Here is a 12,896-nt window from a genome sequence, read left to right on the forward strand (position 1 = left end):
GTGTACAAGTTCTTCATGAGTACAATTAAGTGTTCTGGAATTCCCATTCTTTGCAACGTTATCCATAATTTGTTATGATCCACACAGTTGAATGCCTTTGCGTAGTCAATAAAACACAGGTAAACAACTTTCTGGTAGTCTCTGCTTTCAGCCAAGATCCATCCCACATCATCGATGATATCCCTCGTTCCACATCCTCTTCTGAATCTGGCTTGAATTTCTGGCAGTTCTCTGTTGATGTACTGCTGCAACCATTTTTGAATTATCTTCAACAAAATTTTACTTGTGTGATATTAATGATATTGTTCGATAATTTCCACATTCTGTTGGATCATTTTTCTTTGGAATGGGATCTCTTTCAGTCGGTTGGGCAGATAGCTGTCTTCCAAATTTCCTGACATAGACGAGTGAGCGCTTCCAGAGTTGCATTCGTTTGTTGAAACATCTCAATTGGTATTCCATCAATCCTGGAGCTGCTTTTTGCCAATGCCTTCAGTGCAGCTTGGACTTCTTCCTTTAATATCGTCGGTTCTTGATCATATGCTACCTCCTCGAATGGCTGAATGTTGACCAATTCTTTTTGGTACACTGACTGTATATTCCTTCTGTCTTCTTTTGATGCTTCCTGTGTTGTTCAATATTTTGCCCATAGCTTCCTTCAGTATTGCAACTCAGGCTTTTTTTCTTCCATTCTAGCTTGAAAAATGCCAAGCATGTTCTTCCCTTTGGGTTTTCTAACTCCATGTCTTTGCACATTTCATTGTAATACTTTGTCTTCTCAACCTGCCCTTCAAAATCTTCTGTTCAGCTCTTTTACTTCATCATTTCTTTAGCGAGTTTCAAAGTCTCTTTTGACATCCATTTTGGTCTTTTCATTCTTTCCTGTCTTTTTAAGGAGGTAACTATAGTGAATCCAAATCTTTTTAAGAAGGTAGAGATGTTTTGAAAGAGAGGTGCTCACAAAAACAAATGCTGTTTTTCTGCTGCCCCTTGGAGAGTATCTTATTGTAGTCAGATAAAGCTACACGTTTTTCAGAAGTTGGTGATGGGTTTTTTGCCTTTGTCTGGAAGAAATACAGATAGAATGCTCCTTAGAAGCTAGGATGGCCAGGATTTGTCTTGCTTACTTTGGACATGTTATCAGGAGGGACCAGTCCCTGGAGAAGGACATCATGCTTGCTAGACGGTCAGAGAAAAAGAGGAAACCCTCAACGAGATGGATTGACACAGTGGCTGCAACAATGGGCTCAAATATAGCAATGACTGTGAGGATGGTGCAAGACCGGGCAACATTTTGTTACGTTATACATAGGGTTGCTATGAGTCAGAATCAACTCGACGGCACCTAACAACATGGGTAATAACAAATTCTGGCTATTAAACAGTAAGATTATGGGAAAAACACACTAGATAAATTAAGTGCACTGTTTCTTCATAAATTACCTATATGAAAACCAAACCAATAATGAACAGTTCAGAAGTCATATGGTTTACAGGCATTTTAGACAATTTTAAAAACATTTGGGCTCGTAAAATGTTAAATATATTAAATACTATAATTCACACATCAACCCAAAACACCAAACCTGTTGCCATTGATTCCAACTCCTGGTGACCCCATGTGTTAGAGGAGAACTGTTCCGGAAGGTTTTCTTGGCTGTAATCTTTATGAAAGCGCATCACCAGGACTTTCTTCTGCAGTGCCACTGGGTGGGTTTGGACCACCAACCTTTAGTTTAGCAGTTGAACGCAAACAATTTGCACCACCTAGGACCGTAATTCACGCACAGGAGCTAGATATAAATATCTTATGAAAAGGAAGTCTTTGATCAACAGACTGTAAAAAAATAAACATCTGGAGTAATTCTATAACTGAAAAAAACTGAGAATCAGAGAGAACGACTGAGTTGCTTAAGCCCATGTTCTAGAGGGAGCAAAGTCAGATTTTAACCTATGTCTCTTAATTCCTAGGTCAGACCATGTCCACTAAACCACACTCTGTTACACTCGTTAAACAATCGTTGCTGTTCAACAATTACACTAAAAAAGTGGCATCCCTATGGGCTGTTGGCCAAAGACACAGAATAGCCTGGATCTATCAGTCACTAAAACACCATTTTATATGCTCCTTTTTGATGATCATAGCACAAGAGGCTCAAGATTCAACCCAAAGGGCTAGCAAATCAAACCAGATTAACAGAACATTAAGAAAAAGCCACCTTAGGAAAATGTTAGATCTCATGGGAACTTAGTTTGGAATAGCTGTTGGTGAAGCAGGAACAGCAAGAGTGACAGTGTTTCACAAACGTTGTTGCTGTTAGCTGCCATCAGGTTGGCCCCCAACTCATGGTGGCCCCTCGCACAACTGGATTGGATCATTGTGATCCATGGAGTTTTCACTGCTGGTTTTCTAAAGTAGATTGCCAGGTCTTTTTTCCTAGTCCATCAGTCTGGAAGCTCCGTTGAAACCTGCTCAGCATCATAGCAGCATGTAAGCCTCCACTGACAGCCAGGTGGTGGCTACACAGGAGGTGCACAGGCCAGGAATTGAACCTGAGTCATCCAAGTTTGAGTCTTCTCAAATATTAGGCTCCTGTTATAATCAGTTATTGGAAAATTTACCTGAAATCTCTTTCCTTAAGCCTGAAAATTTGTATTTCTTACCAGAGACGAACATGAAAAGGCAAGAGGGGAAGAAGAAGACCCCCCAAGATATTTAGTATAAAAATATTTCTTTATAAGTAACTAGCAACTTAAAATTGTGACAGAGGGGATAATCCCAGTGTGGACTGCTTATATCTTTGAGAGCAGAATCTTAATTTAATCTATTCACTGGAGGCAATTCAAACTTGGAGGATAATACTGACAGTTTTGAGATTCATATTTTACTTACAAGTAAGTGAAGAACATTTCTTGTAAAGTCTAATTTGGGGTAAGGAAAGCAATATAAAAAAGTAACTGCTGGTTCCACAGTGATGTGGGAAAGGAGTCCATGCCACTGTTTCTTTAAACAATGATTTTGTTATTTAAAAAAAAAAAAAACAAAAAACAAAAAGCCACATGATTTCTTCATGTTGCATAAGTGAAGGAATTCAAAATAAAAATGACTTTTCAAAATTCTACAGTCTCTGGTCAAAGGTGACCAGGACGTCACTTTCATTTCAGTGACAGCTCCTATCCCCCAGAGCAACTGCCCTTGAGGAAAGACTTAATACTCATCCAGAGTATCTGCTCGAGGAATGGAGAGACCTCGATCCTTCAGAGCCTGAACTTTCAGCTTCTCTGCTTCCAGCTTGGTCTGCTGTTCCACCCTTTGTTCTTCTAGGATTTCTTCAATAGACACTTGCTGGAGGGGTGTGTCACTCTCCTTTTCCAAGTCCTACAAAACAAGCAGGTTTGAAAAATGTCACCTGAAGACCAAGAATAAGAAAACATTACATGTCTAAATGCAAATGGATTCTTACATTAGGCTTGGGTTATTTTTCTTAACTGTGACAGGGCTGAAATATCCTTCCCCCTAGGGACAGTTAAGTTTTTCAAAGAAAAGGCTAGCAACACTACTACAGAATACTAACTTAATATAAATATAAATGTGGTAATAGGGATCAGTATCAGTGTGTATAACAAAGCTTTTGTTGTTGTTAGTTGGCACTGAGTTGATTCTGTGTGCAGAACAGAACTGCTCCATAAGGTTTTCAAGGCTGTGACCTTTTCAAAGAAGGTCACCAGGCTTTACTTCTGAGGCACCTCTAGGTGGGTTTGAATCATCAGCCTTTCAGTTAATAGTCCAGTGCTTAACCATTTGTGCCACAAAGGCTCTTAACAAAGCTTTAGGTTATCCAAAATTCTAGTTAGTCAAGAACTAACTTTACATTAGTCAAGGATGAACTTTTCTTAAAGCAGCTATCTTCCCAACCCCAGAGAATCCAAGAGAGAAGTTACTGAGACCAAAATGACTTTAGATATGCTTCGTACTTTTACATTATCAAAACCAGATTAATATCTGGGGGCTGTTTCTCAGTAAGAAGGTAGACAGCACTGATTCAAAGCAGCACACACACCCCGCCCCCCGCCTTTAAAGGCGATAAACTGCCCTTTGGTTGCATTAATCATGAGTCTTTAAATTATAACCTGTTCCTGTTGCCACTGAGTTGATTCCAACTCACAGCAATCCTACAGGACAGAGCAGAACTGCCCTGTAGGATTTCCAAGGAGCAGCTAGTGGATTCCAACTGCTGACCTGTTGGTTAGCAGCTGACCTCTTAACCACTGTGCCACCAGGGCTCCTAAATTGTAACAGAAGACCGCTTTTCCATCTATGGCAACGAGACCTCTAGAGAAAACCTTAGCAGACCAGCTAGGCTACTAAACCAGTTTGGGCCCAATATATTTCTCCACTATTTTAACTCTTTGCTTAATTTAAAAAATTATTTTTTTCCTTATTTTAAAAATATATTCTCATTGTAGGAAATTTAGAAAAAAGACAAGTAGAAAAAACAATTTTTAATTACCTATAATTCTGGTATGGAGAGAAAACATTTTGATGACTATCCTTCCATTTTTCTAGGTATATACTAACTTAAAAAAAAAACCCCACAATGCAAATATTGACTGTGAGGTTTTTTTTCACTTAATATGACATAATATGCTTACTATTTTTATTTCTGAACACTTTACAAACATTTAATAACAAACTTCATAATGCAGAGGAACCTTGCTATGAGTTTCTCACTATTCACAGACTGTTTATTCTCCTTAAAATACACAGATCCTAAATACAGGTATTATTCTACATTGTTGTATCATGGAAAGCCTATACAGACGGGTGCTCTTGTTTCTCACCCTTTCTCCTCTATGACTTTCAAGTATACAATTTTGGTAAGGCATAGACACATACAAACTCCAGATGTCCCAACCTATCAACTGGATACTCATCTTCACATGCTGCCAAGGTCTCAGAACCCACAGGCAGTGGCATATCAGATACAGGACTTTCACCACAGAGGTTAGAATGAAAGCCACCCAAATTACATAAGCTAGCCCCTCCGTGTGTCAAAACTCAACAGCACCCAGCAAGATATATATTGTCACGTGTAGCCTGCTCTAATAACCCATGGGTAGTCGCTGAAGGGAAGACAATGTTCTTAGCTTAGTGTACTGCCTCTTGGGTTTTTCAATATGTTATTCATTGAGTCAGTTGTTATGATGCTGCTTCCCAATAATCAGATGTGTTACTTAAGGCTGTACACATCATTATCCTTGAGGCAGAATCCAGAGACTTTTTAAGCAATGTATTTGTTTATAGAATCTACATGGTTTCTGGGTATGAGTTTTCCTGGAGTTGGTACATAATTTCTTCTGACTGTTGAGTCATATGATTATATAAGCATTCCCAAATCACGTTTCTCTAGTGATGCCGCTGTAAAAATTCTGCAGCATCCAAACCATAACACATATATTTAAAAAAAAAAAAAAGAGTATTTTTTCCCCACAAAAGGATCCTAGGAAACAATGATTTTTCAAGAACAAACACTTTTTTCTCCTCTCATACACATCTAGCTATGGGCACAACTGTGCCAATGTAACTGGCACAAAAAGCACAACTGTTGTGTTTATTACTATAAAACTGAAGCAAAGTACGTATAAATGTTTTAACTTAAATCTTTTCCCCTGATATCAAAGTAATTTGTTCCCTCTTTAAAAATTAAATACAAAAAAGTATTTTAAAAAAAAAAAAAATCACGCATAATCCCAGCACCCAAAGATGGGTTGGCTTCTCCTACTATGCTAGTAGACTATAGTCATTTACTAGTGCCCCTGCCCCCATTCTAAAACCATAACTTAAACCTGTTGCCATTGAGTCAATTCCGACTCATAGGAACCCTATAGAACAGAGCAGAACTGCCCCAGAGGGTTTCCAAGGAGGCTGATGGATTTGAACTGTTGACCTTTTGGTGAGCAGCTGATCTTTTAACCACTGTGCCACCAGGACTGTGCGCCCATACTAGGTTGCTTTATTTCAGTCTACATAAAACAAGGTACAAGGAAATGACAATTCTGATGCTTAAACATGCAACAAATAAATTTAACCAAAAGTATCTACCACGAAAATATTTTGGAAAGAAAAGAGTATTTCATACATTTCACAACAGCACTTGTACAGTATTGATTTATTAATTAGTCATCTCAGCTGTTTCTAACAGGAGGTCTCAAACCAACCTGAACCTGGCAGAATTATCTCATTTTCTCTAATGGGTTATTGTTAAAAACAGCTACAAACCAAACCACTCCAAAGACTTCCATAAATTTTCTTTAAGATTTAGCTAGGTATTGAGAAACTCTATTGAAAACTTTAAAAACAAAGAAAAAAAATAAGCAAATGTGGTAAGAAATAGGAAAATAGTGCTGGTTTAGCCCTTAATTTCAACTAGCCTTAAAGGGATTTTTTTTTTTCCCCTGGCAAACCCAATATTCACAGCAGTAGATCAAATCAAAGGTTTTAAATAAGGTCCTTTTAAAAAGTAAATATTTCATGTAAAACACGAAATCCAGTGCTATCTTCTTCTACTTCAAAAAAGTCTGAATACTTCTAACAGTTTTATGTATATAAAAGTTTTCAAATACCTTTGTCCATATGTGTGTGTATCTATATATTCATATACAATAAATAAAAAAATACATACAGCAACACTTCAGAAGATTTGGTTTAACCTTTCACCTGCCAGCTGGTCTTCCTGGCACAGATACACTGGTACCTCCCTCCTTGGCATTGAGCTAAGGATCCAAGGGAAGCTGAGCTCCACTCTCAGGATGGGTAACAGACAGGTCTCTCCTATAGTCATTTTCTTTCCCCTTTAAAAAATATGGGTATCACGGGACAGGAAACCTGGACGAATGGACATGGCGAACCCGGGGTATAAAGGGAAAGGGGGAGAGTGCTGACACATTGCGGGGATTGCAAGCAATCTCACAAAACAATCTGTGTATAAATTTTTGAATGACAAACTATTTGCACTGTAAACTTTTACCTAAAATACACACAAATATGGATATCCCACTGCATATGCAATGTGCCCTTCCCCCAACCACCACTAGTTAACCTTACATAATAAAAAACTATCTGTAACCAATTGTTTAAATGACTGTAAAATATTCAAACATATGTAAATCATACTTTACTGAATTATTCTCTTGCTAGGCATCAAGGTTTTTCAATTTTCTGCTACTATAGATAACAAAAATAATGTATTAATGAACATATTTGTATAGGGCAGTATTTTTTATGGAATCAGGTAAGGCAATGTTTTTTGCTACCAATGGGATCACAATCTTTAAAATACCAAAAGGCACTGAAACAAAGTTAATTTTCTCTCTAGCTTCCCTCTGTACAACTATACCTTTCTTAATTTGGTGGTTGTCTGGGAGAAGCTACGTAAAATGTGGAAAATATATTTCCCCCTCTTGAAAAGACAAAAAGAAACATAACTAGTATGAATATAAAAACCCACAGCAGCTTAACAGTGTTCACTTACTATTTCTCCTAGCAGGACCACATTTTCTCCTCTGACCACAAAAATCCCTCGAGGAATATCACCGTATTTTTTGCCCACATGAATACGCTCCACAGTCTGATGTAGCACTAAGTTAGCTATAAATGTATAGGGAAGAAACAAAGATATTTAGTTCAAATTATTGGGTAAAGGTCCATAACTCAATCACAGTTGTTATGAGTAGAAAAGATTTAGCCTGACATAATCTATTTCTAATTCTGGGAAAAGCTAAAATGTCAAACAATCTTCTACTATTTTGAGTAAGACACATCCTTCAGGAGAACGTTAAATAACTACAGACTGGAAGAGTATCTGGGATTATGCTGCACTAATACATGAGTAAGTCCAGAAAGTTAAATCTCTTTATCAGTTAATTGCTAATATCAGCATAGCCGTAAGAAAATATGAGTAGGGGACTTGAAAACTCTAAAGCCTAAAAAACTGCAGAGATTAAAACTTTAGTTTTAGAAAGAAACAGTTTTTCTATGTTGTGTGGGTATGTGTATGTGATGATGTACCAAAGATTTAACTTTGTTTTAGTACTTAACAGGATTCATTTAACCTAATACAGATAACCATGGTTTATGAACCCTAATCAGTTAAGAGTAATTTTTCTTCTTTCAACTGGATACTACTTGTCTTTGAAGAAAAGCCGAAATTTATGCTCTGATCTTTTATAATTCCTTTAATTTCAATTAGTAAGCTGTTTTTCCTCATGCCCAAGTTTGGTGGCCTAAGGTTCAACAAATGTCAATGTGAAATGAGAAGTCCTTTGAAACAAAAGGAAACATATCTCTTACTTTAGAAAAATATAGGATGCAAAACAAAGACTGAGACTCCTGAGTCTGACGTATCCCTATGTGTAAAATTTTGAGCTTCGTGTTGCAGTCCCTAAAAGCTTCAGAAAATGCCTTCTACCCAATTTTCATCGGACAGGGAGGGATTACCTTCAGTGCAGCAACTGCTATGAAGAGTAGTCGCACCCAAGCCAATGTACAAATGAACAGCTTTTTCAGTGGACTGAGCTTATTTCTATCATTTGGCTCCCTCTAATGGGGGAAATAAAAAAATAGTCTACAACATTGTAATCACATATTCCGGTGAAAACCAGTTTTAGAAACACAAACTTGTAAATATACAAGCTTTCTGAACCACCTATTCATAATTTAGAAAACAATGATGTATTGACTCAAAATAGCGTTCCATTATGCCAGACAGCTGAAAAAGAGTTACAGATAAAATTTCAACATGAAATCTCACACACACACACACACACACACACAAAAAAAATACGAAGGGCAGCGATTACTATCCAGAGTATAAGAGAAGGACAAGTCCGTAAGTGATACATACCAAATTGATCAATGCTTCTTAAAAAGCCTATAAGTGTCCTTCCATCTCGAAGCAGGACCAAGTGCTTTTCTGGGAAGAGAAAAAAAGAGATCTTCAGAATGAGAACTGTTATCTTCAGCGAGTTTACAGGGAAGCAGCAGAAATAAAGTTAATAGCAGTTTTGTAGATGCAGCACTTCCTCTTCCAATGTAGCTAAAATGGAGTTCATTTGAAAAGTGGAGAGAGAGCCGAGACAGCCTGGGATTTAGAAGATTAGTGGTGAAAAAAATCAGCGTAGTATAGTAATGGGAAGGACGAGACTGGCTCTATACCCTGATGTTTGACACTTAAACCTTCTCAGTGTTGGTTTCTTTTCTTTTTAATTGTGCATTAGGTGAATGTTTACAGAGCAAATTAGTTTCCCATTTGATAATTTGTACATAAAATGTTTCATGACCTCGGTTTCATTCCCCACAATGTGTCAGCACTCTCCCCTCTCCCCATTTCCACCCTGGGTTTCCCATTTTCTTTCGGCCTGACTTCATACCCCTTCCTGTCTTCTCATCTTTCCTTTTGGGCAGATAATGCCCTTTTAATCTCGTATAATTGATCGTTCTAGGGAGTATGTTCCTCCCAGGTGTTATGTGCTTGTCTATTGTTTGGCTAGGAGGTGGTTTCCAGGAATGGCTTTGTTCCAGGTGTCAGTTTCTACATTTGCAAATTAAGAAATTTAGTCTAGATTGTCTTTAGATCTTAAATCTAGAATAATTTTCCCCTCAATTTAAAAGATGAGGTTCTATCACACACTTTGGGATTTAAATAAAAACAATGCCTAGACATTTAAAATAGGGACTCTGAGAATAAGCTGGAACAGAAATTCAATATTTATTGAGAGCTACGTGCTTTTCTGGGGTTTAGATACACAGCAGAGAATAAGACTCAGAAAGTTACCAACCTTATGAATTTTTATTTCTGATAGGGAAAGACAAATAAGAAAATTATCTATCGTGATTAGTACAATGAAAGAAGAAACAAGAGAGCAGGGTAGTATGATGAGGAGAGAGGGGAAGTAGCTACAGAAGAAAAGCTGGTGAGAGAAAACTTCTCTGAAGAGGTGGTTCTGAGCTGACATCTGAAGAATGAGAATAAGCCAGTCACTAGAAATGCCAGTAATTCATTTCTTTAATGCCACGTATAAAGTACTTTCTAGAAGCAGAACATAGGAACAAGATAGTGATTCTGCCCTGAAGGAATTTATAGTCTTCCTTGAGCTCTAATTAAGTACCAAAAGCAAGCAATTTTTAATTATAGGAGACGTCAGAGAGAGAAACTATATCTAGCTGGAGGAGATATCTGAGTTGGATCCTGAAAGGCAGACAGTTTTTGGGCATGGAAAGAGTGACAGGGAAGGAGAAATCAAGGGAAATCTATAAATGAGGCAGAAGAAAAAAAGGGCTGAAAGTTGAGAGTGTGAAGAGAAATAACAGGAGATGAAATCAGAAAGGGGCCAGGCTGAGTTTGGACTTTATTTCATCGGGAACAAGAAAACACTGAAGACTGATCAGGCAGAAAAGGGAGAGCAGTTAGGAGGCTATTTCCAGATTATATCTGACACATGAAGAAGAGAACTGAATCAAGGTACAGAGACGATAAAAAGGCTAAGACTGTACAGGTAGAAGTGATGGGATTTGCTAACTGAGTTTGTGTTGTGGTATGTGTGAGTGGGTGGGGGTGTTGAAGAGGTGAATTAAAGAAGATATGAATTTTGAGTCATCATGTCAAGAAGGATTATTTACCAAAAGTTGGGAATAAAAAATCAAGCTTAGGGAGGAAGGTTATTACCTGTTTGTGACACTGAAGTGCTATCAGGACATCTAGGTAGAAAGTCAGCAGGCAGTTGGAAATGAAGGACTGGAATGCCAAAGAGGTCAGAATTAGAGCAATTCTGGACAATCCACAAGGAGGTGATTTAATTATTATAGTCCAGGTCTCCTAGATATTTAAAGAAAGAAGCAGACCAAAGATGAAATCCAAGAGACTGCCTATTTTAGGGAATAGTAGAAGTCTGAAAAGTAAGAAAATCAGCAAGTACCAGTGTCAAAGAAGTCAAGAGAACAGAATTAAGAATGTCGTGGTGATAATGAACAATGCTGCAGTGAGGAAGAGAATTCAGAAGAGTGCATTAGAGCTGCTGATTGATGACTTTGAAGAAAGCAGCTTCAGTAGGGTGGTGATGACAAAAAAACAACAATAGATTGCAGGGGTAACAGAAGTGATCTGTTACCAAAACAAACAAACAAAAACAAACCCACTGCTGCTGAGTCAATTCCAACTCACAGTGACCCTACAGGACAGAGTAGAACTGCCCCATAGGGTTTCCAAGGCTGTAATCTTTACACATCTTTCTACAGCAGAGCAGCTGGTGGGTTTGAACTACCTACCTTTGGGTTACCAGCCAAGCACTAAACCACTGTGCCACCAGGCATCCTTGTGGTCTATCACAGGTAGTCAGAAAGCAGAGTCAAAACAGAGATAACTAAAGAGGTTTGGGGGTGAAGATATGAAAAAAGGGATGGAGTTTGATGGGGAGACACAGCTGAGGAAAATGTTTGAGCATAGACAGACAAGAACATACATGAAGGGAAGGATCCAGGAGGAAAGAGAGATAGAAGAGAAAAAAGGATATTAATGAAACAAGGTTCCAGAAGAAGTGGAAGGAGAGCGTAAATATATGCACAAACAGAACGAAAGGAATACTATCTACTCAAATGAGGATCGATGAAGATACAGAAAGACTGAGGAGACAGGAGGAAAATGTATGTGTGGGGGAGCTGGGTGCATTATCAAACAGCTTCAAACTTCTAGGTAAAGAAAGGGTCCTGATATGATTAATATAATCGATGTCACTAAATTGTATGACATGGGGGGCTATGAGCTGATACAACAACAAACTGTACATATGAAAAATGTTGAATTGGCAAAAAAAAAAAAAAAAAGGGAGGGGGCATGGAATCTACACATAGGTAGGGATTAGAGACCTGAGAATAAAAATGATTTTTAGTAAAATGGCAGGATGTGTTAGGGACCTCAAATAATTTAGATATATAACAAATGAGGTGAGGGAAAAAGGGCATCCTCAGATAACTAAAATCATTACACATTACAGACAGACTTGCACAGTGGTTATTCATTTATGGATTTGGTCCAATTTACACTACATTTCCCTTCAATAGCAAAATAACTAATCTGGATTAAAAAACTGATTGCAGACAACCATAAAAGAATTTAATCATAGACTCGCTGCAATTTGCATACTCTCAGCAACAGACAATAACAATAAGAGACTGCTGTGACTTGTCTGGAGTTGTTTGTAAACCATTCTGCAGCAATTACAAGTTAATGAGACAAATCACACGATTAAAATGATAAAACATGTTGCTTGAGGAATACTCCACAGAGAACAAGTTTAGAAAAAGGAAAGACAAGACAACTGCTAAGTAGCTTCTCTTACTTTTGTACAGGACTGAGCTCCCCTTTAGGGTAGTAAGTAGGAAGAAGGGAGGTGCCAGTAAAAGTAGAAGAAAATTGTCTAACAGAAAAAAAAGAAGTTTGAAGTGACTCAGTCTTTCCAAAAATATCAATACCATCTCTAGCACTGGTCTCTCCTACCATAACCTGAAAGTGCTTAAGAGCTTCACGATAAAAGAAGATTGCATGGGTTACATCAGAATAAAGGCTCCGTTTAATTGACAATTAAGTCCAACTGGTGTTGTTTCTCGATGGATCGTTTCTCTAAGTATTCTTAACCATCCTTTGGTAACCTAGTACAGTACTTCGAAATATTGCAGGCGGGAGACAGTGGGCGGGGAAGAAGTCTGCTAGGACACTTTCGTGTTCAGGCCTCGGCTGCCCCGTTCCTCCAACCAGGAGTGAATTCCACAGCTCCGGGACTGGCGGAGGCTGGGGGTGGGGTGGGGTGCAGAATAAAGGTAGTAGGGTGTGTGGGGTGTCATG

General features: G+C 38.2%; 1 protein-coding gene across 1 annotated transcript; it reads right to left on the reverse strand.

Moving 5' to 3' along the window:
- Window positions 1-2,869: 2,869 nt before the first annotated feature.
- On the reverse strand, window positions 2,870-12,895 carry LSM1 (LSM1 homolog, mRNA degradation associated). The gene is made up of 5 exons (XM_023737873.1): window positions 12,770-12,895; window positions 10,725-10,827; window positions 8,904-8,972; window positions 7,533-7,648; window positions 2,870-3,379 (listed from the first exon to the last, which is right to left on the reverse strand). The coding sequence occupies exons 1-5, from the start codon at window positions 12,893-12,895 to the stop codon at window positions 3,209-3,211; spliced, it is 585 nt and encodes a 194-aa protein (XP_023593641.1). The 3' UTR covers window positions 2,870-3,208.
- Between the last annotated feature and the right edge of the window lies 1 nt (window position 12,896).

This window comes from Trichechus manatus, unplaced genomic scaffold (assembly GCF_000243295.1).
Source record: "Trichechus manatus latirostris isolate Lorelei unplaced genomic scaffold, TriManLat1.0 scaffold00109, whole genome shotgun sequence".
In the NCBI taxonomy this organism is placed as follows: Eukaryota; Metazoa; Chordata; class Mammalia; order Sirenia; family Trichechidae; genus Trichechus; species Trichechus manatus.